Source organism: Sinocyclocheilus rhinocerous, unplaced genomic scaffold, assembly GCF_001515625.1.
Source record: "Sinocyclocheilus rhinocerous isolate Xijiao unplaced genomic scaffold, SAMN03320098_v1.1 scaffold3752, whole genome shotgun sequence".
NCBI classification, from domain to species: Eukaryota; Metazoa; Chordata; class Actinopteri; order Cypriniformes; family Cyprinidae; genus Sinocyclocheilus; species Sinocyclocheilus rhinocerous.
Window position 1 is genome coordinate 152272 of NW_015625030.1, and position 26640 is coordinate 178911.

Genomic DNA, 26640 nt, shown 5'->3' on the forward strand with positions numbered 1-26640 from the left:
CACATACTGTACATTATTGTTTCTCCTCTATGCCCCGCCTTTCTTAAACGCGTCGATTTTTACAAAGCTCATCGGTCTGAAAAAGCAAGGTGTGCTCTGATTGGCCAGTTCTCCAGTGTGTTGTGATTGGCAACAATACTACAGCGAGAATAAAAGTTACGCCTTCTTTCTTTGCGTGAACATTTGGGCGGTGTTATGCAAAACTTCCCACACAGTGATGTAGACATGTGGGGGCGTGTTTAAACAAGCCGTTTTAGGAGGGCTTAACGTTTATAAAGAATATCTCTTTGGGTTTGAGACTTTAGTCTTTGCATGCACCAAGAGATTGTAACACTCCAAAGAGAAAGGAAAAATTGAAATCGCATCATATGACCCCTTTAAAGCAAAAATTATATTCCTATGAAATATTAATTTTCATTTATTTTACAGTAAAATTGTTTTACTATTACTGTCATAGGAATAACAATAATATAAAATTGTTGTTATTATTATTATATTCTAATTTGTTTGGCTTCCTAAAACACGAGTGTGAATGTAATTTAGACAGAGACAGTATATCACAACTAAAAAGAGGGTTGAGCCCCCTTTAAAATTTAGGTGCAATTCAATTCACTGACTTTTTTCTAACGTAAATTTTCTCAGTTAAGAACATGGTTTGGAGCTCTTCATTTTGAACTCTCAAAGTGCATTAGATAGAATAAATTAACTTTAAAATATACAAAATGTAAATTTTTTTCCAAGTCTTCATTTGTCTTTTTAAAAAAAATCACAATAAATATCGTACTGTGGACTTCATATCGAGATATTATCGTATCGTGAAATTTTGATTTCATTACATCTCTATTATTAAATTATCTACAGTATAAATTGTTATATTGTTATGTTTGGGTTTAGTCTTTCACATCATAAAGACTGAGGCTGAAAATGTCAGTAAGTCACTTACATTGGCGTTACATGCTCTATAAATATAATTTTATGCTTTTTATATTTAATTCTTTTTTATTCTGGATTCATACTGATATGCATTTCATATGTGCTTCATTAATTATGAACTACATATTTAGCTTTCTCAGTGGCTGTAAACTGGGATATGTAACTCTGGGATATGCTACTCTGAGATGGCGCCGACGCTGATGGCTGCCTCCGTTGCGTGCTCCGCAGTTGTTTTTATGTTTTTGTTAGTTTGTCCTGTCTTTAGTTATATCCCTGCAATCAGTTTCACCAGAGACGAATTGCTGGACATTCAGAAGTACACACCACCCGATATTTCACCGGTTTTCGATTATTCTGATGGTTTGCTGGACATTGTAGTCGGGGGAGCTGCAGCGCTGATCAAGTGTATGGAGTCAATATAATGCCACATATATATGCAAAATAATAAAGTTTTGCAAAAGAAAAAATACAGTAAGTAACTTCATACGTGCGACAAAGTCTGGCAAAGTCTACTTTTTTTATTAGACCAATAAACTGGATCTTTTTTTTTTTTAACTAGATGTTCTAAAATATGCAGATGCTGGTAACATTAACCTGATATTAATGTAAGATCTTGAGAGTCAAAGTGTTAAACTGATAGCCCAGATTGGAAACTGCAACTGTAACTACAGCATCATAAAAACACCTGTTGCTATGCATGCATCCATGCTACATTTCTCTTTTCTGTTTTTCCGTATTCAGGACCGTCATGCTGGGGGGAATTCAATGCCTGTAGTTGACCAGCAACAGAACTACAAACTCCTGTCTCTTACTGAGTCTGATGGGAAAACAGTCATGAAGTTTCAGAGGTCCATTGATTCCTGTGATAAAGATGATCTACCCATCACTGTAAGCCTGTTTAACCATTTTTCTTTTAATTATTCTTTACAAAGGAAAAGTAATTCAACACCAGCATGTAAACCTCCCCATTCATTGTTTGTTAGATGTACTCTGCAGTTTTATTCAGAAAACAATGACGGTGGAACTATGACATTTAGGCATGGGCCGGTATGAGATTTTGACATATGACATATGAAACATATTTTCTAATAATAATATCAAATGCTATAAAATCGATTATTGTTATTTTAGTGTTTATGCATAAGCATAAGAAGTTTTTGATTTAAATTAGATTGTATAATTTTTAAATTTTAAGCAAAAACAAAGAAAAAACTTTTTCATAGCTTTGTAAAAGCTTTTTTCATTTAGCTTTGTAAAATTATTCTCCATAAAACATACGTGCACGAAACAGAAACATCAGACAGGCTAAATGAGAATGCAAATTCACTCTCTGCCAGTGGGTGGCGCTTATGGTACAATGGCGATACAGCATTTCCTTGGTTACAGATGTAAACAAAACAGCGCTGCGCTTATCCACCTTTTTCTTCCTGTAAAGGCCGTTGCACACTGAAGGTCCTTGTACACTGACTCCGAAATTTTCGTATGCGTTTTTGATGGGTTTTTTTTTCCTTCGTATTCATCATCCTTTCCTATCAAAATGCTTGTTGTGGATGCGAAAATGCAGAAAATTTTACCTGATTCGATTTTTTATGACAGACGAAATTTTCGGAGGCAGTGTGTAAACATGATTGACACAACGTGAGGTCGTATTTATTTTTTAACGTGCAAAAATTTTGGACGAGGATTTCAGACTCAATGTGCAAAGACCTTGAGTCCGAAATTTTCACGTTGTGTCAATCACGTTTACACACTGCCGCCGAAACTTTCGTCAGTCATAAAACAAAAAATCTGACCAGGTTCGATTTTCTGTATTTTCGCATCCATAGCAAGCATTTTGATAGGAAAGGATGACGAATACGAAAAGTACGAAAAACGCATACGAAAATTTCGGACTCAGTGTGCAAGGACCTTAAGAGTGGGCGCGGCCATTTGGAAATTTTATGGGTCTGGCTTCTGTCTCATCCGCATCCAGCTATTTTTAGCTGTACAAAACCACTCGATTTGCAGCTTGATATTGCACATTGGTGTGTCTTACCATATTATTTTAATGTATTATCTTAATTATGAACATACTGGTTTGTAGTGCAAAGAGTTTTACCATTTTCTGGACGTTGTTATTCTATGTAAATATGTACATATCTATGGCCAGTTCCCCTCAGAGATACATATAAATATAATAATTTAAACCCCCACCCCCAATTTAATATTTAGCATTTTCTTCCAGTAGTATTTCGCTCATAGTGAACAGAGCTACTCTGCCTGCTACAGTATTCTTTCCTCTTTTGCGTTCGTCTTATTAAAAATTTTATTGGTTTTTGAAAGCACGATATAGCCCACCATGAAACCGGTAATCAGCCCATGCCTAATGGCATTGCAAAACAAAACCAGCAATGTAAAGGAATCCACACAATGTTAGGCCCACTGGGATCAGGGCATTTCTAAGAACTCCTCTCTAGTAACAGACTGTTGACCTTGTTTGTCAAGGAGCTCTCAGCTGCACTTCAGAAACACTCCTTAAACTGAAAACATGGACTGTCTTTTAAAACTGAAATTCTAGATCAAAAATAGCTAAAAAAAAAAAATTATCATTGGCATTTAGCTGCAGTGTGCATGTTGCCAAAGAGCTTCTCATTTCATGTAATTGATCAAGTAAAAGTGATTTTTATTGTATGATCAGGATCTCCCCCTGAAGCTGATCTATGCGTACGGACAGACTGATGATATCACATACCACAGTAACCGAAGAGGCACGAAGGAGTTGAACCTGTTGAAGTACATGCCTCATGTCAACCCTCCAAACAGCAGCTTTTTTGACATAACTATGGTCAATGTAAGAAATTTTTACTTTGTTGTTTTGCTGTTCTGTCTGTAAAACCAATTTTTGTTCCTGACATTTTATAAGCAACATTTAAAACTAAGATTTGAACATATTTTAAAATGTAATTTATTCCTGTGAAGCAAAGCTAAATTTTCAGCAGCCATTATTCCAGTCTCAGTGTCATATGATCCTTCAGAAATCATTCTAATATGCTGATTTGCTGCTCAAGAAACATTTATTATCAATGTTGAAAACAGTTTTTTTTTTTCAGGATTTTTGATGAATATTGATGAAAATGTTTTTATAACGTTTTAACATTTTAAATGTCTTTACTGTAACCTTTGGTCAATTTATTGTTTCCTTGTTCTTACTGACTTCATAGCCTACTTTTGAATAGCCTAGTAGTTTACAACGATTATCTAAATGGTTTATCTCAATTATGGAAAGAAAACCTTTTTGAAGTGCTAGTGAGTGTACTTTCACTTTACATGTTGCTTACATTTACAATCATTTCAGTTCACTGTACCAGCCAAGCAAACCTACTATCACTGTAAGATCATGAAAGCCCCGACGTTTGGTTCCAAACAGCACATTTACCGCGTGAGTTTATGAACTTAACACACACATTATCTATCCAATGATCTGTCAATCATCTTCATCTCTGACTTACTTTCATTATCTCCAGATTGAGCCAGTGATCGAAAACTTTGACCTTGTGCATCATCTGCTGCTATACCGCTGCCCTCCGACTGTGACGGAGCCGCTTGAGGCGGAATGTTATACTGGAGTGGATGGAACGTGTATGGAGGTCGTGGCTGTGTGGGGAGTTGGCGGAGGGGTTAGTCTCACTTTTGACTGGGGTTTAAATAATTTTCATGTGAGAAATAACCAAATTTAAGTCATGAATTACTTGAAAAAATCGTTAACCGCTGCAACCACATCGTTAAAATCAAGAATCGGATCAGTTTGGTTCTTAAAGGGGTCATCGGATGCAAAATTCACTTTTACATGTTGTTTGAACATAAATGTGTGTTGGCAGTGTTTGTACACATCCACCCTATAATGATAAAAATCCACCCAGTGTTTTTTTTAATCCCTATAAATAGGGCTGCACGATAAATCGCATGCGATATTTAACGCGCATCTTATCAGTAAAGCTGGTTCTGTAATCAGCGGTAAATCTCCATCACCTGCGTGCTTTCACATAATTCAGAGCGGTTTTCTGAACTGATTCACTGAAAGAGCATGATTCATTTTGGGCCTACTGAAATAGTATTTATTAGGGTTGGGTACCGAAACCCGTACCTATGTAACCGGTATGTACTAGAACTGAATCAGAACGACGAGTTTCCATGTTGTTTTCACATTCCGACTTAAAAGCACAACTTGGGAAATGAGAGCATCCGAGGAGCACATGAATGCAGCAATTACACTTGCTCTGATGGCAGCTGGTAGATACCGTTCTATTCTATAAGCATATGGTAAAAAGTCAATGTCGATTAGCAATGGATTATAAATATACTTAATTATGACGAAAATACCAACGATGGCTTGAATAACACAGATAAACTATACATTGTCGCAGTCGAGTGTTTATTGTCTTTGTTTTATCATTCAAAACGTTTATATCTTCTGTTTACTCAGTTACAGCGATAGCAATGACTTTGTCCATATTAGGAATTTCTTGAGTCCTTTTCCTTCTGTGATACTCATGTGGAGTTTCTGCACGAGGGCGCCCTCTGGCGTCCAGTATGAATGAAACAGGCATTAAATGCGTTTATAGCGCTTAATAATGGAGATGGTCCTCACTGCAGAACACAAGATCCAGGGGGTGAGGTTGGATCCAGATCCAACTCCTCCCACCTTACATATACCTAAACCTACCCGTCTCCAACCCCTGACAAAACCCAAACGATACCCAACCCTAGTATTTATATGTAAAAATTTCAAATTACTGATTAGCTTTTTAATTCAATTATATTTTTTCAAGGCTTTTGAATTTCCTGAGGTGGCAGGACTTCCAATTGGAGGAAATGTTGGAGATTTTTTCTACAGGCTGGAAGTGCATTACAACAACCCCAATAAAAGTGTAGGTCAGTCAGTCGTTTACAATGTGAAATACCACACTTTGATGAATATTTCAGATTTTGACGCGATAAAACAATTCTTTCTTTTCTGCACAGGTCGAGTTGATAACTCAGGTCTGCGATTCTACTACACATCTGAACTCCGTCAGCACGATGCAGCTGTTCTGATGACAGGGCTTGCGGTGGCCCCCGGGTATGCCATCCCACCCAAAGCCAAATCCTTCCTCACGTACGGCATGTGTGACACTGCTAATATTCCACAGGTATGTATGTACAGTATGTTTATCTACTCACATTCTCACGATCAGATTCAGCACGATCAGTTGTGTTCTGTGCTCTACAGGTTCTGGAAACGCCACAAGATCTTCAGGTGTTCTCTGCGATGCTGCACACACACTTGGCTGGGCGGAAGGTGCGAGTCGGACACTTCAGGTAGATGTTTTTGACCTAAAGAAATAGTTCACATTATAACCTGTGTGCATTTCTTTCTTCTGTGGTTCATGACCTAAAGTTACTGCAATTAATTCCTTTTTTTTTTGTAAATTATTATTCTCTTCAGAGGGGGAGAGCAGATCGATCTTCTAGTTGCGGATGAAAACTATGATTTTGAATATCAGGAAGTGACAAACTTGGGTAAAACTAAGACAGTGAAGTTGGTAAGTGCTGTTAAGTTTACAGGGATTTCAAGCATAAATATCAAATATATGCACTGCACAATACAAAATGACACATTTATATACTGTAATAGTCTATATTTTAGTATATAATTATTGGCAATAAGTGAAATAAAGAAACTTTTCGTTCTTTCAGGATGACAAATTGCTGGTGGAGTGCACCTATAATACTGAAAACCGAGACACACTCACATGGGTTGGTACATTTTTATAGAGGCTCAGAGCCTGGTGGATGCAACAAGTACGTTTTCATATGTTCTTGATATGTGTATGAGTGCTGCCTTTTTCAAGACAAGTAAAAGTTTTAAAAAAAGCATTACTAATGTATTTTATGTTGTAGAATAAAACGTGAAAATAACTTCAGCCAAACCTTATTTCAGGCATTGAACCAAAAATCCATTCAAAATTTACTTCAGAACCAGAACCGAAATACATAATTTATATAACTCCTTTTTTCTGCCCACAGGGGGGGTTCTCAACTACAGATGAGATGTGTTTGGCCTTCCTCTTCTACTATCCAGCTATGAATCTGAGCGGCTGTTCGAGCTTCCCTGATTTAAAGGCTTTACAATCTGCGATGGGAGCAACAGATATCTAGTAATCTAAATCTTGAAAACCCTTATTTTTACTACATTTAGCTCTTAAAATGTGCCCTAATGATAACGTGTCTTTTATTTGATCATTTTGCAGTTCTTGGCTCAATATAATGTTCACAAAGACTTGGAATGACACGACTATCAATGAATACCAACAAACACTGAAGAGTATCGACCAGTTCATCACAGTCGTGGACTCACTTGTAAGTGTCCACACCTCCAAAATATCTGCTTCTGTTCTGACCACAGCTGCATTTACCTGACACACTTTTCCATTTGTATTTCCAGAACAACGCAGCTTCCTATAAAGGGACACTTCCTGATCTCAAAGTCATCCCGCCTGAACCCTGCATAAGTGGCTGTGTGACCAAAAGTCTTGCTGTGCTATCGCTGCTCACATGTTTGGCAGTGCAATGGGCTTCCTTTTGAAACACTAATGCAAAATAGCACTGATGTAACTTGTCTGAATCATTAAGAGAGCAAAAACTCCTGGCTCATAGGGACTGAAAATTGAGCAAGCTGTATGTAACTTCTTACTTTTTTAAATAAATTAAATGGAAATGGACATTACACTTTACTTTCATTGCTTTACTTGTCTTTTATACATTCGACAATATGAAAACCTTTAAGTATAGGTGGCAGTATATGTCTTTGACTTTAAAATGAAATGTTTGTAGTCATAAACCTGGAAAATAATTACCTTTTTTGAGCCATGATATTCTCGCATTTTATTTATTATTTATTTTTCTTTTACTTATTCATTATTTATATATACAGGTGCATCTCAATAAATTAGAATGTCGTGGAAAATTCTCATTTGAGGTTTTAGATTTATTAGTAAAATAATGTCTGTGGGAAAAAAAAACCTTTTGTTAAAACTTTTTGTTCTACGACATAAATTACATATTCATAGCAAAAAGTACATTTTGAAACATTTTAAATAGAAACTTTTTTTTTTTCAAATTTTAAATTAATTCAGATTATTTTATATTGCATGGCATGGTTCCAAAACAGGGGAGACTGGGGATAGTTGTCACAGAAAACATTTCTCAGGGTACATTTATTTTTGAAAGCTAATTTCTGTAGTGTTGTGGAATGTTACCGTATTTTTGGTATTTGAACGCCTTTTGTTGCACAAATATGCTTTTGGCATATTTAGCCAAAATGTATTAATTATTATAGTAGGACAAACACTCTTAAAACATGTCTATTCCATGTATCGAAGAAGGAAATAGACAAAAACTGACAATAAATAAATAAACAGTGGTAAATAAAAGAAAAGAAAAAAATTTCTATACATATTTAGCTATTGTACTGAATATAATGCACTGCTTGAAAAGGACCTTGGTCATCTTGGCGCTGTTACAATTGATGGCACCATAAGATCCTGAGTGGCCTATAAAAGATTTCTATGGGCAACTTTGGCCCTCAAGGTTCACTGTCCTGCAGAGTTTAGCTCCAACTCTAATCAAACACATCTGAAAAATCTAACCAAAGTCTTCAGAATTACAAGCAGGTGTGTTTGATTAAGGGGTTGGAGCTAAATTGTGCCACACAGTGGATCTCAAGGGCCAAATACTGATTCCATCCAAAGTACTGAAAGTATATTGAATATTTTATTTGTTATTGCAGCTCAGGTAAAAAGATAGGCTACTGTTCAATGCACACATGTTGGTCTTTGGTGACTATGGTCTTTCATAAAATGTCTATAGAACATTGTTCAAATATGTTAAATAAATAAAACTGCTAAGCCCTGCAGTTACAACTGCTTGATGGTCCCAAGATTTAGTGTAAACATGCAAGTTGACTCCAAAGCCTACAACTGTCAACAACAATATTCAAATGCCCCCATTATTAAAATTACTTTAATTTATGGGAACTCCTAGTTTGTGTGTTAAAAAAGTAACCAAATTAATTATAATTAAAATCATTACATTTCAGGATTCCAGGAGCTGAATGTGTTCATGTGTTCCCCTTGGAGGTTTGCTGAGGCCCCTGGTTGAGAGCCACTGCCTTTACAGTGAAGGCCCGTATAAGCATTGTTGACTGGGATATCAGATCTTCTAGAAAGTCTATTTTCTCTTTTTAAGCCGAATTAAAAAACCTGTCAAAATAGACGTGCATTTATCAATATGTAATCCGAGTCATTTTTGTTTTATTCACACCTACTTATATTGTATTGTCTCTTTAATGTTTAAGTCTGCTTAATGTCTTATATAATTTAACGGCTATATTTTCAGTTAATTTGTTGTATTTTTTTGGTTTAGAAACATTTTTGTGTTTATCCTGTAAAACAGTTTATAAGTGATGCAATGCCTATGGTAACAGCAAGGTGACCCTCCAAGCCAGCATGTTCCTCAAACAATACATCATTGATGAAAAACATAATCAATATTGATTATGATTGTGAAACACATTTAGTGACAAATGTTTCTGAAATCTCACAGGATTCAGAGTAATTGTGAAGAGCAAAGATGCATCAGCCTCTCTCTTTCAGTTCCACATCCAGAGTTGGTCACTCTTGTTGTAGGTCCTGGACTCTTGGCACAGGTTGTGCTGAATCATGGGATATGGAACAAAGCGTGGCTGGGCAAAAACTGACAACTAATGAAATAACTTTGTGGAGTATCAAAAGAAAAGGGCGGGTAGTATGGCCAGGGTGAGGATGTTTGGCTGGTACTTCTTCAGCCCTCCCAGTGCCAGTTGGTCAGCCTATTAGGACCTGACTGTGAGCGTGTTCTGGACAGAGACATGTTTTGGCAGTGTTTCCGCCCCTGAGCTTGCGGTATATATTGAGCCACTGATGCCACCCCACAGCGACTGGCATATCCTGGAGCTGGTAAGAAACTGCTTTTTTTTTTTAATTTATTAAAGTTTGTGTTCTTTTCATTTTCATATATTTTAGCTACTTAAATGTGAAATATAACAACTCAACCTTGTCAGTCATGCACTCTTATGCTTTTGCAATATTTAAATATCTACACAATTGACACTAATAATTATTGTTTGCTTCCTATTTTATTCCTAATGTTATCTCTGAACAAAGCTCATCACACCCATCCTGGTTCACTATGGCAACTGATCACCAGAACCCTGCAACCAAGCAAAAACAACCAGCTGCCAGTAACTTCAAGGTACAAACACGTTCCCAGAGTATGAGTGGTGTGCGTAATTTATCCGTTAATCCCGCTTATCTTCCTTAATACTTTCTCTCCCGTCTTTTGTTCCATGGTTGGTCATCTACGAACAGGAAAACTTTCAAGGCCGCTGTCATGAGCTGACTGGGCCGTGTAACAACATTCAAGGGGCGGACGTGACGAAAGTGGGCTCAATACTGGTGCTGTGTGGACCGTGAGTTTGTGTGTGAGGGAAAATAGCACGTTCGCGGGGGTAATATTGCGTTACATTCAACAAACAAGAAGTTAATATTGAATAACTTACGTTTCAGACATAAATTGTTTAATTTGTACGGATATTTTGTTCCTCTGCCAAGCATAACAATTCTAAAAGAAGCGACAGCTTCAAGCTTTGCTTGATGTCAAGCAACACACGAAATGGATTTGAATGTGCGAGTGGACCGGAGCGACAGCGCAAATACTCCAGCCCGGGTTTTACATTTCACTACAGAAACGAGTAATGGACTGTGAGAAACATTAGTATACACAATACACATTATAATACAATTTATATTCTGCTAATGATAAAACTCTAGTTGATGGGGGGGGGGATTTTGTGAGGGAGTGGCACTGGCAACTCTCTCCAGGGTTGTTGCTAGCAAATAAATAAGTAGGCTATAATATGTTGTGTATACTGTAGAAGCATTTTCCATATAATTCCTATATTTTTTATGTTATATCTTGAAATTTTTATTTTAGACTATAAACTGCAAAAGGTATATTTTCAAATACTTAAAAAAATTAGGATTGCCTCCCCACCAAAGGATTTTGTTCACTAGTTGTCATTACTACTAAACAGTTGAAATTATAATGCATAATTTGTGACGGTAAATATATATTTTTTTAGGTATGGGAGTATATATTTTATTAGCCAATTCGATTATTACACAGATCTGGCAACCCTGTTTCAGACACAGTGAAACAACTCCATACCACTCACATACTCTTTTCTGGAAATCTGTCAACACAGACAAGTGGACTGATACAAACAGTGAAATGTATCAGTTCTGCTGGACTGTTATGTCAGTTTTCTTGGTCTGATCAGATTGGAGAACTATTATGTAAAGAAATGTGAATGAGCAAGAAAGTATGACAAAGACTTGTCCACCTTTTGTTCCAGGTGGGTGGGATATGAGCAGCCCGGCTGTAAGGGGGAACAGTATGAGTTTGAGAAGGGTGAGTATCCTCGCTGGGACGCCTGGACCAACAGCAGACGCAGTGACTGCATCGTCGCCTTCCGCCCCATCAAAGTGGTAACTAACAGCTATCTCCAGGATTATAAAATTGTCTAATATATACAGTACCAGTCAAAAGTTTGGATTCATGCTTAATTATGACTCTTTTACATATATGAAAATAATAGTATTGTCATCATCAAATTTATAAAATTGAATTATGGAAATTATAGTGACAAAGGAAAACTAATTAATAATTTAGCTTCTTCAATGTCCTCTGGACATTCTCTCAACCATCATATGATAAAACTTTTTGAGTCAAGTGTGTCCAAATGTGTATATTAATTAATATGTCCCAAAGAGGGGCTATTAATATTCTATTCTACACTTCCTATGTCCTCGCAGGATAGCCAGGAACACAAGATCGTACTCTATGAGAACCCAAGCTTCGCTGGGAAGAAGATTGAGATCATAGATGATGATGTTCCCAGCTTCCACGCTCATGGATACCATGAGAAAGTCTCTTCAGTTCGTGTGCAGAGTGGCACGTGAGTAACACCTCAAAAAACGCTGACACGAGTACAGTGAACTCACATTTAAGACAATTTCTGACACTTTCCAGGCTAACCTTTAAATGTTCTCCTGCATAGTAATTGTTTTAGTTCATTTCTTGTTGTTATCTTGGTTCCAGCTGGGTGGGCTATCAGTACCCAGGATACAGAGGCTACCAGTACTTGTTTGAGAAAGGAGAATTTAAGGAGTGTTCTGAGTTTGGGGCCGTGCTGCCTCACATCCAGTCTGTGAGGCGCATCCGTGACATGCAGTATCACCCAAAAGGGGCCTTCCGTCCCTCCACCTAAGTTCCCAGCACTTCTCCTCAAACCCTAAAGCTTCTGTAACGCCCCATCCTTTCCTTACTCTTCACCTCTGAATGCTTATCTTTGACTTTCAGTTGTGTCAGTGATTTCATTTGCTACTGCTGAGAAATAAATAAGTGATTTTGCGTTATGAATGTTTGAGCTTTTATTTGGGCGTTCACTGTTGTATAAGTGTATTAGACTTTTTGAAATCTAAAGCTGATTGAGTCTATTAATTGATCCATAATTAATATTTTAGATTCGGTGTATTACATTTGAAATTGACATCTGAACTTGCATCATATCAAGATTCAAGATTATTCACAATTCAAAACATGTTCATATTTTTTAACTAGGAAATCCAATTGATACTTTTTACAAGAACTAAGCTAATACCTGCTGTCTCTTATTCTCATATGTCTCATTAAATGCTGCATTTATTTGATCAAAAATATAGTAAAAACAGTAAATTGTGAAATTAATTTAAAATAATTTCTATAAGAATATATTTGAAAATATAATTTATTCCTGTGATGGTAAAGCTAAATTTTTAGCAGCCATTGCACCAATCTTCAGTGTCACATGATCCTTATTGAATCCCTGCTAAACAAAAGTTTCTGACCCTCAACTTTTGAACAGTAATGTACAGTACATTTCAAGACCAAGCATCTCCATTATTTCCATAATAGAATAGCAAACTTTGCATGTCTTAGTTTATTGGGAATATTCTGATTATATGTTTAATAGGAATATTCCAATAGCTGTGAGCCATGTTAATGTATTTAAGAATAAGCTTTAATCAGAATATGTACTATTATAAGAAAATTATGTGCATGTTAACATTGAGTTTTAATTATACTTTCTGATTAAAGCTGTTTTCTGCCAAAGATGGTGTTAACGGACGAGCTCTTCCCAGTGGCTTTATAGCCTTGCAATAAAAAAATCTTCTTAAAAGCTCTGAAAAACACACCTTTATTAAAAAAGAAAGGAATTAAAATATTTTTTTAGTACATTTTATTAAGAATTTACAGTATTAGACACTGGCATTACAACAGTGCAATAAACATCTTTACAGTCAAATTTAAAATAAAAAGGACAAATTACCCTTAAACAGACTATAACAACGGTAGGCAGACAATGAAAAGAAGCTGATAATAAAAAATAAAAAAAAACGTAGGACACATTACTCACATACCGTCAGCATACCAACATCACAACATTGACATCACGTGTGAAGACACATGCGTTACAAAAGTGACTACTGGTCAGAACCGCTGTTCATTAACAGGTGAATAGTGCTTGTTAGGTGGGAGTGGCCCAGCGTTTTTTTTAAATACTGTAACAACAAGTGTGCAATGTAATGTGAACAATGTTTACAGTACTTTGACATTTCAAATTTCCCTTAAGCAAACTAGTAAACAAAAGAGAAGAACTCAAAAGACGTGTGTAACCAAGAGTGAGGGACACAAATGAAACTTTTCCCTTCTGTATTAATTCATTATCTTATAAGGGAAGAAAAACAGATTTATATGCTGATTGTGCAATTTCCCATTACCATTTTTGGCCCATTGTTTAAGCAAGTAAAGTATTGGGATAAAAAGAAGAGCGTAAAGTGAAATGACTGATTGTACATGCGCAATTTTTCCAATCATGATATTATTATGGATTCAAACATGATGGAGGATATGATGGAACGGTGAAAGCTAGACAAACTGAGGCAGCACACAGACCTTTGCATGTCTGAATGTCTCAAATCTGAACAAAAAAAAAACATGAGTTATTAGGAGTGAAGACATGTGCAAACAAATGATGAACTAAATTCATTCAGTGGCCCATCCAAACAGGTTTCCACACGCACATCAACACACATACAGGGACCGCTGTTCTTGAATTGTACCATTTTCCTTTCAAACCGACATTAATACAAATATAACATTCTGTGATTAACATTTCATCATAACTAAATACAATTTCTATACAGACAGCTCAGCTTTGATTTGTCGACTATTAAAGTTTAGAAATAAAATTGTGATCGTCTATGGAAATGCATGTGCAACTGATACCTATAACCATCAACTGAACAAAAACAATGAGAATATGACAAACAAACAAACAAACAAATAGCATGAAAGCTGTGCTAATATGAACATACAAGGGTAAAAATAAACCAACATCATACTCCAGTTATATGAAGCACTTCAGGTTACTCGTAGGTGCGTGTGGTCCCACAGTTCCACTATAAAGGATGATCTCTCGCTCGCTAGAGGTTAAAGTGGCTCTATGCAAAAATAATTATCTCGTGTGACGAAGAGCTGAAGAGAAACTTGACAACGCATACGTGGACATACACTTCACACACAGATCTCTGCTTCGCCCTTTATGTCAGTCAGAAATCTTTTAGAAAGGCACCATGCACATGTACACGACTCAGGCTGGAGAGGAAGGCCAGAAAAACCAACGAAACAGAATGATGTTGTAGTCAGCAGCAGCAGCAGCAGCAGAATTCCCGTCAACTCCAGGTCAAAGGTTAAGGCTTCTGTCACAAGTTACAGCTACAGATACTGCAGTTATAAGGCATCCTGAGATGATGGGGGAAAACACATGGGACATGGGGTTTGTTGAAACAGAATGATGTTGTAGTCAGCAGCAGCAGAATTCCCGTCAACTCCAGGTCAAAGGTTAAGGCTTCTGTCGCAAGTTACAGCTACAGATACTGCAGTTATAAGGCATCCTGAGATGATGGGGGAAAACACATGGGACATGGGGTTTGTGTTAGATGAGCAGGAGCATTACACTGAAGTAAGAGACTGTAATAATTAACAATAAGTAACAATACAAGTAACAATTTTCCTCCAATACATGTAGTACAACTTTATTACGTCTTACTGACTTTTAATACAAACACAAAAAAATATGCTTTACTAACCTGACAATATGTCATGTAAATGCCTTACACTATGTATTTTTAAGGGGTCAAAAAGGTCATGAACTGTTTAAGCAAAACTTGATTATCATGCATACATTTTGGTCCATTACCTTGATTTGTTTATTTGTGTTCTGGTGGCTTATTTAATGCTATGTTTCACAGAAAACGTAAGTCATATGAAGGGCATTCACACCGCGTAGTTCTAGGAACTAGCCAGCATGGTGGTTCCTAGAGAAGCGATTTCTCCCTCGGGCCGTTTTCCTGTTGCATTCGCACTGGCAGTAGGAACTCTGAAGCAGCTGACAGCGACATCTGGTTACACTTTATTTTAAAGTGTCCTTGTTACAGTGTAATTATACATTTAAGTACTGAGTAATATTAATTAACTACATGCACTTACTATATGGTTAGGGTTAGGATTAGTGTTTGACTTAGGGTTACGTGCATGTAATTATGCATAATTTATTGTTATTATAATAGTAAAGTACATGTAACGTGTAACAAGGACACCTTAAAATAAAGTGTTACCCGACATCTTTATTCACAACTGGTGAATGGAGGACGCCGTGATCGGAGCTGTTTTTGTTGTGTGTCGTGGGTTTCGTGATAACAGAGATGGAATGTGAACACACAATTTACGCAATTGAAAAAGCATGAAAATCTGACTTAATCTCCTATGACAACTGGCAGTGTTACATATAATCGAGGCTGAGAAAAGAACACAACGATGCAGACAACAGGTAGCTATATGCCATTAGCACTGTTTTCCATGTTCATGGAGTAACTATTTTTTTTAAATGTTGGGTAGCCGGTGTTTCGTATGCGTTTGGCCAATCGGCGTATACTTACGTCACTGGTAGTTCCTATAGAACTGTTTTAAACCCTACTCTGAAGTAGGAGCTAAACTAGTTCCCCCAAACGGAGTTCCTAGAACTAAATACGTTTAGCGGGAACTTCCGCCAATAATTCTAGGAACTATGAAAAGGGACATTTTTCTTTTTTGACTGAACTATCCTACATGAATGTATTGAATCTAATAATCATGCTAATAATTTAAGTGGAATCATTTTTAGCCAACATGTAGCGAATAATTTGTATTACTCTACTTTAACATTAAATGTTGCTGTCAAATATTTAAAGCCCTTAAAGGAATCTTTATTTGATCTATTGCTTGCGATAAAAAAAAAAAGAAAGAAAGAAAAGGAAAAACTTGTTAATATTTGAACTAATATTCAAAATTTTTAATAAAGTGTAAAATTGTTTTAGCTATGGTATCAAAACTGGGTTTAAAAAAACACTGCTGTTGCAAACAACTACAGAAATTGTGACAAGCCTAGTTATAATGTAATTGCACATACAGACACATAAGACCATTTACCTGCTTGTTCAGGCTGTACTGTCGTTTTCATACTGACTCAAACGTTTTTTAGTCTTTAGTTCTTTCAGCCACTGAGGTGAGGACTCTTCTCTGTGAGGGGATGAAGAGAGAAAACAAATCAGAAGCATACCACACCATAATGGTCAGTACTGCCAAACAAGAGACAATTCGGAGACTTCCTGATGTCTATTGACCTAAAAGCACTCACCCATTCTCTTTACCGCCAGCAGGAGGCAGCACACGGGCGGCTCGAGGCAAGAACGGAGATTTGGGTGAGCGTGAGAGCTGAGAGGGTGAAGGGCCGTCTGTCTGATTGTCTGACTCTCCTCTCTTCTTTAGCTGAGCCTGAAATGAACGACCGAATCTCATGTCAAACAAGCTGCAAAATGATCAGCTTCCAAACAAATTCATACAAGTCTAGCCTGTAAGACCTAAAACAAACATTGTTAGGAAGGTGCTTGTGTTTAATCACCAAGATTTATTTATTTATTTTTCTTAATAAAAAGTTATGAACTGCAGCCATGTATATCATATTTGATATGCAAATTTCGGTCTTCAACATGATCAAAACTTCACTGAATTTTCTATATGCCTTCATACTGTTTTAGTAAGTAAAAGTAATAAATATAACCTTCAGGTCATGGTATTCACCTTTTTGCTGTGAAATCTCTACTGATTTTTATAAAGTAAATGTAAGAATAAATGTTATATTGTTAGTAAAATCTCAAGATGATTATTTACTGGACTAAAGCAACTTTGGTTTACTTGATATTATTTTTTATTATTTATTATTTTTTTAAATCATGTTAAAATGAGAGTATCAAATATAATACATCAGGCTTTTTGAGGAATGTTTATTTGTACATTTCTTAATCATCATTGCATTCTATAGCATATTATATCATCTTACTAAGACATTATTGGAAGATATAGTGTGACAACTGATATATACATATATCAGGGGCGTTTCCTCAGAGTAGGCATGGGAGGCAGTGTCTCCAAAAAACTGGATGAGAAAATAATTGATATTACAAAAATAAAAACGCAGATATTACTAAATATGTCATTAAAAGTATAAAAGTCACTCGCTTTTGTAAAGTAACACTGTCCAACAGCAACACCCACAGGTAAAGTTACAGCGGAGGCTTGCCTCCCTTTAGTCCATTGACTTACATACACACATACATACATGCATATATATATATATATATATATTAGGGGTGTAACGGTACACGTATTCGTACCAAACCGTTTCGGTACGCGTGATTTATTATCAATGTTGGAAACAGTTGCTGCTTCATATTTGTTTGTAACCTATTATATTTTTTTCAGGATTCTTTGATGAATAAAAAGCATTTTTTTAAATAGAAATCTTTTGTAACAATATACACTACCGTTCGACAGTTTTGGGTCAGTCAATTTTTTTCTTTTTTTAAAGAAATGAATACTTTTATTCAGCAAGGATGTGTTAAATTAATACAAAGTGATAATAAAGACTTTAATTGTTAGAAAAGATTTCTATTTTGACAAACAAATGCTGTTCTGTTTAACTATTTATTCATCAAAAAATCCTGAAAAAAGTATCACAGATTCCAAAACAATATTACGCAGCGCAACTGTTTCCAACATTGATAATAAATCAACATATTAGAATGATTTCTGAAGGATCATGTGACCCTGAAGACTGTTATACTGTATGTCACTGATTTACATTACACGCTTTCAGATTTTGTCTGAAGTTTTAATAAACTGTTCCATTTCCAAAAATTAGATTTTTTTAGACTATTATTTAAAATGTCAGGCTTTACAAGGTTATGGAAATGGAAACTGGAGGGAAAAAATCCCCAAAATCCCCTCACCTTGAGAGCAGATGGGTCCATGCCAGGGAAGAGCGCCACTCTCTGAGACTGAGACATGGAGGAAGTACGGGATTCAATTCCCTTGGCCTGCTCCTCAGAGTCTGACTCCTCACCCTGCTTAGAAGAGCCTGCCTTCTCCTCTACATACAGAGAGAAAGACTGGCGTGAGTGCAGAGGACTAGATTTTATTGACTTCGCTACGGTACAAAGACAATTATGATCCAAAGAGGACCTGCGACCTTCATAAACCCAACCTCATGGGATGAGATGTGCAGGTACACACGCGTCTCACTGCAAAGATGTGTGTAATACCTGTTGAGTCCTTATAGTGCCATTCATCATCTGCTCCGGTTCCCTCGGGTACTTGTGATAAGAGGGCGCTGTGACGGGCGGCTCGAGAGGGCAGAGCTCTGCGAGTGCTCTTCTTGTTCAGGCTGACCCTGGCACGAAGTGCACTAGAGTCTAACAGTGTTGTGGGGGTCTACAGACAAAGACAGCAACATGTCAAACAAATGCCATGTACAGTTTTGTGTGTTTGCATTCAAATTAAGAGTCTTCATAGAGATCGTTCTCCAAAAAAATGAAAACGTGTCATCATTTACTCGCCTTCATGTCATTCCAAACCTATATGACTTTTTTTTTTCCATGAAACACAGACATTTTAAAGAATGTTGGTAATCAAACCGTTTTAGTTCCCACTGACTTTCATTGTGTTTCTTATCCATATAATGGAAGTCAATGGGAACGGAAATTGTTTTGGTTACCAACATTCTTCAAAATATGTTCTTTTATGTTGCACAGAAAAAAGTCAAACAGGTTTGAAACGACATGAGGGTGAGTAAATGATGACAGAATTTCCAGAATTTGCATCAACTATCCTTTTAGTGAGACCTGAGAGATTTCGGTCAACCCACTTTAAGTCCATTCCACCAAAACTTTTGACACTTCAAAAAGTTCATAAAGCCATTGTAAAAGTAATCCATATGAATTAAGTGGTTTAATCCCTTAATAAAAGTCTAAATTAAATCTGTTCATTTCTGTCATGGACTTTGACGCAAGTCTTATGGGTTTGGAACAGCATGAGGGTGATTAAATAATGACAATTTTCATTTTTAGGCCAACTATCCCTATGGTTTAAGGGTGAAGACTGGCCTCTGGGAATGGGAGCTCTGTCTGCTTTTGAGGAGACGTGGTCAAGCCATCTGGTGTGTCGAAGAGAAGGGGCTGTTCGGCCGTGTGGGGTGGGGTGGGCTTCCGTGGAGATGGGGTGAGGTTGTCATCAGATGAAGGTGTAGCTGGAGTGAGGCTGAGGAGAAGAAAAGAGATATTTGAACACACTTATATGTTGTCTGTATTTGTGCAGAAAATGTAGAAAGAAAGCAAAAACATGACAGTAAATCTAGGTTGCTATGAGGTTCAAACTGAGCTTTTTTACCACACCAATGTATGGCCAGTGAACTGGAAAAAATGAAGCAGCTAGATTTATGCATAAATATATTAAATACTACAGTGTACATATTCATGTAACTATTAAGATTTCTGATTAGTTATTAATGATCATATTTTTTATTGCATATTTAAATTTTATCACTTGTAACATTAGATGAACAAGAAGCAGCAGCACAAAAACGTAGACAATTTCCATTTTTGTTCCTCATATTTGTTCCCTCATATTATGCGAGGAACATTTCTCCAAAGTAAAAGTAGTTTAAAGGGTGAGTGTTGACATTTTGGAAGTAATTTTTAATCAAAACATCATAACTTAATCTTCCGCTAAAATGTCAGACTTCCAAAGTGTTAATTTTGGCAGCAAATTTTGATTTAGTTTTAGTCATAGTCTTTTGACTAAAATGCCATTTAGTTTTAGTCATATTTTAGTTATCTGAATTGTTTTTAGTTTTAGTCTAGTTTTAGTCGACTAAATATCATAAGATTTTAGTCGACTAAATCTACAGTAAATTTAGTTGGCTAAAATCTAATGGGTTTATCGTTGACGAAAATTATTTGTCAACGAAATTAACACTGCTTAACATAGGCTCATTGGAAATGCGTGCCTCTATATACATTTCTGCAAAACTGCAAAAAATGTACCTATGTGTACGATTCACTGAAGTTTCCAATTTAAATAAACACTAGAGGCAGTAAAACTCTGACAACTTTTATTCCTTTTCACACAAAGTATGATTTACAGGTGCAGAGATTTGATTAATAAAGCCTAATTTTCACACAATTACTTGCAGAATATTATGTTATGGCTTCAAAACAATTTTAACATCCCGTGCAATTTGAAAACTGATACTTTTGAATGTTGTCGTTACATATACAGCTTCATATACATGAGTTTTCTAATTCATTAGGTTTGCTCGGTAGCTCACGCAATATGGCGTTGCACTTGAGTGATGAACAGCTCCGGTACGAATCCTGTGAAACTACAGTTCGACAAAACAGATCAAATCCGCATAAGAAAGTTAAAATATCACGGCTGCATCAACAAATGCGTTTTTATATCACTTTTGCATTTTTTAACACTATTGGGTAAGTTTAGGTTTGGGTTTGGTGTAGGGGATATTTCCATCATGATAGAGCATTAACTTTTAGTGACACTCCCCGGATATTTGAATACTGAACAGCCACAATACGTACCTCAAGCAACATAATAAAAAAGCAGCAATATGTGCCTGTACCAATGTAATAAAAACATGCGACCGTTACATATTGAAAGTGTGTTTTAGTGCCACTCTGGACATTTCACTTTGAAACTGCCGCAAAACATGCAGTAAGGTATGTAATTACAGTGTTGCAGGAATGTATATAGAGGCACGTATTTTCATGAGCTTGGGTTGCAGAGTTCTCTTTGGCGGTGTATGCTAGACTTAAACTTACAATACGATCCATACAATCAACTACGAATTCAGATCTTCCTCCAATACAACCAAGTTCCCACCCTCAAATTTTTTCTTTTTCAATAATCCGTTATACTCGGATGTATGGCAAAATACGGAATAAAAGATCTGTCGCTACTTCTGTTACATCACCACTTTAATAGCAGATGGTTAGTAGCCCATTGATTTTAATTTGATTTGCACATGTCATTTAGGCCTACATGAGTGCTGGTCAGACTCCCGTTCATATAATTTAATTTAAACCATGTATAATTTGGCAGTTCCTAATAAAGTTACCGGCCAACTGTGAGTACTGAGCGGCTACATCGCCCCTTTGTGACATCCCTGTTAATAGGCAACACATATCCACCCATCCAAAGATCATTTCAGGGCACAGATCCAACCCATCCAACCCAATGATTAACATACTGTATATCAGCTCTCGTTTCATCTGAATCCCTTGCATTAGTCACTGCTGTAACCAAACCTCTCTGACAAGCCCAGTCTGTCTGTGTCTGTCCATGAGCTCCGTTACAGATGACCCACTCAAAAGATGCAACTGATCCTGGTGTTGAGTTACAAACAGTGACTGAGGATAATTTGGAGTCATTCAGGTATAGTGTACAGGTGCATCGCAATAAATTAGAATGTCGTGGAAAAGTTCATTTATTTCATTAATTCAACTCAAATTGTGAAACTCGTGTATTAAATAAATTCAATGCACACAGACTGAAGTAGTTTAAGTCTTTGGTTCGTTTGAGGACATAGACAGTTGTTTTATGATTTTATATGGTTTTGGGAGGCATGTGTTCACCTGTCATCTGTGTGGAGTCCTGTCTCCCATGTGCCGTACTGACTGTCGGTCTCCTGCACCAGATTGTCTGTGTCTTTATTCTCCTCCGGTCCACTACCACACTGCTTTACCAGCTCCTGTAGAGAGAAGAAGGAAAAAGAAAGAAAAAAAGCTACTAAATTAATATAATTTCACACATTTTTTGAGGGAGTAACAGTGGCTGATGAGTTGACGAGACAGGAAATTACCAAAGAAAAAAAACAACAGTGGTAATTTCATTTCATTCAACTGTTTGTGTTTAGTATCCATGGAGACCTGTGTTCAAATCCTGAAATAACACACCACCTTTCAAACGTTTGGGGCCAGTAAGATTTTTTTTTCTTAAAGAAGCCTCTTATATTCACCAAGACCAAAAATACAGTAAAACAGTAATATTATGAAGTAATATTTTCAATGCATTCTAACAACTGTTTTCTATTTTAATTCATTTTATTATAATTTATTCCTGTGATGATAAAGCTGAATTTTCAGCATCATGATTCCAGTCTTGAACGTCACATGATACTTCAGAAATCATTCTAATATGCTGCTCAAGGAATACTGTTTATTATAATCAATGCTGAAAACGTTGTGCTGTCTAACATTGTTGTGGAAACCTTGATAAATCATTTCCAGATTATTTGATGAACAGAAATGTAAAAAGAACAGCATTTATTAAAAAAAAGGTATATGTATATATATATATAGAGAGAGAGAGAGAGATTGTAAAATTTTCTTTAAAAAAATCTTATTAACTCCAAATTTTTGAATGGTAGTATATAAAACAAACTGTTTAATATCTAGGCATTTTGTTTAATAAAGCAAAAATTACTGGAAGTGAACTTGACAGTAAGTGATCACCATGGGTTTTTCTGAATGGATGGGCATAATGCTTCTACCTGTGGAAAGGCATGAATGAAGATGGAGAGGGAGTTTAATCACCCTGCAGCACTCTAAACAACCACCAGGCGAAGCTAAATCTCACACCGAACAACCCAGTCACAAACCCAGCCACTACCTTTAAGTGTGACATCACAGCACTAGAGCTGGACATTAGCCAATCACTGAGTTAAAAGATGCAATCCGCCCAGCGAGGCATAAAACTATCTTGTGTGTATCACAGAACAGAACAGCAGGACTATTAACCCTGATCACATTTCAACTACAAACCCTGTCAGCACCGGTTCACCATCCTGTAATAAGAAACAACATTAAACTGGCATCCTGGTGTCATAACTGGGCATCTGCTGATATATCTGGCAGTAATGTAATATAATGTAATATATAGGAAATTATTTGCAAATAAACCAGAAGCAGACAGAGTGAAAATGAACGACAAGGAAAATAGGAACATAGGTACATACTGGTGAGACTCCCATGAAAGTACTGCAATGACCTCATAGAAATCTACTGGTTGAACTGGTGAGCGCATCCACTCAACCGTGCCTCTTTTAATGAGGAGACTACAGAGGGTAGAGTGTATCTAACACACACACAGAGAGTCATCAGCTCCCTGATCACCAGCAGAACTAAGTGTGAGCACCGTGTATGTGACTGTCAGGGGTTTGTGCCAATCAGAACTGAACTGAGAACCCTTTGAGAAGTTAAAATCAATTCCTGAATACGAGGAATATGAATATGAAGATTTGTATAATTCAAATAAAAAGTTTTAAAGGTGACATATTATGCCCCTTTTTACAATATGTAATAGAAGTCTCTGGTGTCCCCAGAACGTGTCTGTGAAGTTTCAGCTCAAAATACTCCACAGATCATTTATTATAACATGTTGAAGATGCATATTTTGAGTGGAAGCAGAAACAAGCTGTTTTTCGGGCCTGTGTCTTTAAATGCAAATGAGCTGCTGCTCCCCGCCCCCTTTTCCAGAATAGAGCTGCGCCATGACAACTTTTCTAATTTTCTTAAGTTTAAGTTTTTCCATCTACTGCTTTATTTACTTCAGCTTTATTTCAATAAAAAATACATCGTTTTAATAGTTTTATTTAACAATAACAACACCCTAGTATGTAATGTTACTTGTTAGTAAACGTTATTTATAAAAGCATTAGATGATATTAACAATCAATTGGTAAATTGCTAATGCTACCTATAACAATTTGCATTTAATATTTGCATACAGACATACATCATATATATTCATATCAACTAGGGGTGTGTGATATTGACAAAAAATAATATCTCAATATTTTCTTGGATTTTATCGATAACGATAATTAGACTATTTTGCTAAGTGTGTTATTGTGCTGGTATCCTAAGGACTACTGTGGACAGCTGACTCCTAAAGTTTTTGATGTTCTTCATATTCTGTGTGGTGGTCAGTTCACACTGATTGAAATTAATCTTTCCCAATAAGTTAAAATTTATTTTGACCTTTTATGGGCATTTTTACCTATATAAAGCCATTTTTCTAAAAGTGTGCATTATCTTTTGAGTCAAATTCTTACATTTTTTATTTAGTGAATTAGAATAATACGATATGTGGGCTATTACCAAGCAAATGAAATCAGTATCAATAAAATTCATCTTTGCAAGCAGCAAGTCACTGGTAATAAGTGAGTCATTGTGATTGAACCGAATCATTTAAACGGTTGATTCATTCAGGAACGAAACGTCATGTTGCTCAGACACGCAAAACAGCGTTGTGGCTGTATTTGGAATGATTTTTGTTGTCAAAATAGCGCGAAAACAGAAAATATGGTGTCTAAAACGTAAGTCTCTTAATTAACTTCTTGGTTTTTTTTAACTGTTGTAAAAAAATCAATATTACATTTGTAATCATGGTAATTTTGAGGAAAAAACAGCACTCTCTGTGTGGTATTGATTAACTATATGAAATGATATAAATATATACACTTTCTGTCCCCATATCTTGAATTTTGTGATCATTGTAAATGCATTTTATTAGAATCATGCCGTGAAAGAACACACTCTAAATGCGCTATAGTCTAGACCAGTGTTTCCCAACCTTTCTTTAGTCGCAGCACCCTTTGGAAATTTTAACAAATTTGTGGCACCCTACAAAATTAATTTTGTCACAATATTTGTTAGAATCATGCCGTGAAAGAACACACTCTAAATGCGCTATAGTCTAGACCAGTGTTTCCCAACCTTTCTTTAGTCGCAGCACCCTTTGGAAATTTTAACAAATTTGTGGCACCCTACAAAATTATTTTGTCACAATATTTGAATTTCTAACTTCGATATGATACTTTTAAAAGTATAGATATTCGGTACAGCAGGGAAGAACGGCAGAATATACTGTTATACAGATCATTTTAATATTATAAAAAAAATTTGTCCATCAATGGTGGCAATTACCGTATTGGCCCGAATATAAGACGACCCTGATTATAAGATGACCCCCCTTTTTCCAGATGTACTTTTTGGAAAAAGGCTTTTTAAAAAACAAATCTTGTTTTTTCTCAGTAAAACACATTTTGTCTTCAATTATTTTCAACATTTTAGCAATTTACAATATTAAAAAAGGATTTTTTTACACTGCACCCCTGCTCTCGACAGACGGCACCCCGGTTGGGAAACACTGGTCTAGACTTCATGTAATGCATGCGTGCACTCTGTGGGTGTTTTAAAAGTTTTTTTGCAAAATACTCGATAATGTCAAATCGCACATCATTAAAACAACAATTACGATATTATAGCAGACGATATATATCACACACCCCTAATATCAACCATAGTGGAAGAATGCTTAAAGCACCCAGAATTCTTTAATTTACTTTCAAAATGTAGCCAAACAAGATTAAAAAGAGGTTTACACCACGGACACCTTTAACAGAAGAACAAGCGATCTGTTCTTGTTTGATTTGTTGTGGTGAACTAATGAAGTTCCTCTGATGTGTGACTTTCTTTGATTCAGTGTAAATTCCTCTTCCTGCCATTCGAATTCAACATCCTGTGGGGTGTGGCCAAGTCACTTTAAATTCACATTTGTTTATGGCTGGAAAATGGAACTAGCTAAAAACTGAGACAATTCTTAAACACATAGTCAGAAGAGCAAAATTCTGAATTTAAGACAACGGGTATCGACCTGAGCATTAAGTCATTAGTATCAATGAGAGAGACTGTGTGTGTGTGTGTCTGTGTGTGTGTGTAAGTGACCGAATGAGAGGGAGAGTGTGTGTTGAGGCTGTTTGCATTAGAGAAAACAGCACAGGATGTCATTCATCAGCTTCCTTTCCTGTCAGGAAGAGTAACAGGCAACAGAGAGCAGTGAGAATCAGACCGGACAACATCAGAGCAGCGCTCCCACCTGACAAACAGCTCATCTCTCTCTCACACACACACACACACACACACACACACAAACACACACAGAGAGAGCAGTGAGAATCAGACCGGACAACATCAGAGCAGCGCTCCCACCTGACAAACAGCTCATCTCTCTCACACACACACACACACACACATA

General features: G+C 36.4%; 3 protein-coding genes across 6 annotated transcripts in view; 2 read left to right on the top strand and 1 right to left on the bottom strand.

The window, feature by feature from the left end:
- The window catches only part of LOC107748126 (DBH-like monooxygenase protein 2 homolog), an 8895-nt gene extending 1308 nt beyond the window's left edge, over positions 1 to 7587 (top strand). Inside the window, exons 2-13 of the mRNA XM_016562790.1 lie at positions 1675 to 1821; positions 3611 to 3763; positions 4268 to 4351; positions 4437 to 4589; positions 5742 to 5844; positions 5935 to 6101; positions 6182 to 6270; positions 6398 to 6494; positions 6649 to 6708; positions 6979 to 7109; positions 7203 to 7311; positions 7397 to 7587. Of these exons, the coding sequence (XP_016418276.1) occupies positions 1675 to 1821; positions 3611 to 3763; positions 4268 to 4351; positions 4437 to 4589; positions 5742 to 5844; positions 5935 to 6101; positions 6182 to 6270; positions 6398 to 6494; positions 6649 to 6708; positions 6979 to 7109; positions 7203 to 7311; positions 7397 to 7537 (1434 nt within the window). The 3' untranslated portion in view covers positions 7538 to 7587. The remainder of the gene's footprint in view (positions 1 to 1674; positions 1822 to 3610; positions 3764 to 4267; positions 4352 to 4436; positions 4590 to 5741; positions 5845 to 5934; positions 6102 to 6181; positions 6271 to 6397; positions 6495 to 6648; positions 6709 to 6978; positions 7110 to 7202; positions 7312 to 7396) is intronic.
- A 2245-nt stretch (positions 7588 to 9832) lies between these two features.
- LOC107748132 (beta-crystallin B2-like) lies at positions 9833 to 12462 on the top strand. 2 transcript variants are annotated; one of them, XM_016562809.1, is made up of 6 exons: positions 9833 to 9947; positions 10155 to 10242; positions 10359 to 10459; positions 11405 to 11537; positions 11865 to 12007; positions 12151 to 12462. In XM_016562809.1, exons 2-6 carry the CDS (start codon positions 10180 to 10182, stop codon positions 12317 to 12319), a joined length of 609 nt encoding a protein of 202 aa, XP_016418295.1. In that variant the 5' UTR covers positions 9833 to 9947; positions 10155 to 10179; the 3' UTR covers positions 12320 to 12462. The 2 variants fall into 2 exon arrangements, with proteins under 2 accessions (XP_016418295.1, XP_016418288.1); XM_016562802.1 differs by having other exon boundaries at positions 9836 to 9947; positions 10341 to 10459.
- A 1743-nt stretch (positions 12463 to 14205) lies between these two features.
- LOC107748143 (calponin homology domain-containing protein DDB_G0272472-like) overlaps positions 14206 to 26640 on the bottom strand; it is a 40864-nt gene continuing 28429 nt past the window's right edge. For 2 of the 3 annotated variants that reach the window (XM_016562832.1, XM_016562823.1), the window contains exons 7-13: positions 22176 to 22291; positions 19632 to 19785; positions 18792 to 18960; positions 18480 to 18619; positions 16829 to 16965; positions 16621 to 16710; positions 14952 to 15047 (exon numbers count right to left, since the gene is read on the bottom strand). In XM_016562832.1, coding sequence (XP_016418318.1) covers positions 16629 to 16710; positions 16829 to 16965; positions 18480 to 18619; positions 18792 to 18960; positions 19632 to 19785; positions 22176 to 22291 — 798 coding nt within the window. In that variant the 3' untranslated portion in view covers positions 14952 to 15047; positions 16621 to 16628. Of the gene's footprint in view, positions 14896 to 14951; positions 15048 to 16620; positions 16711 to 16828; positions 16966 to 18479; positions 18620 to 18791; positions 18961 to 19631; positions 19786 to 22175; positions 22292 to 26640 lie in introns of those variants that run through there. The other variant, XM_016562839.1, reaches the window with a different exon arrangement.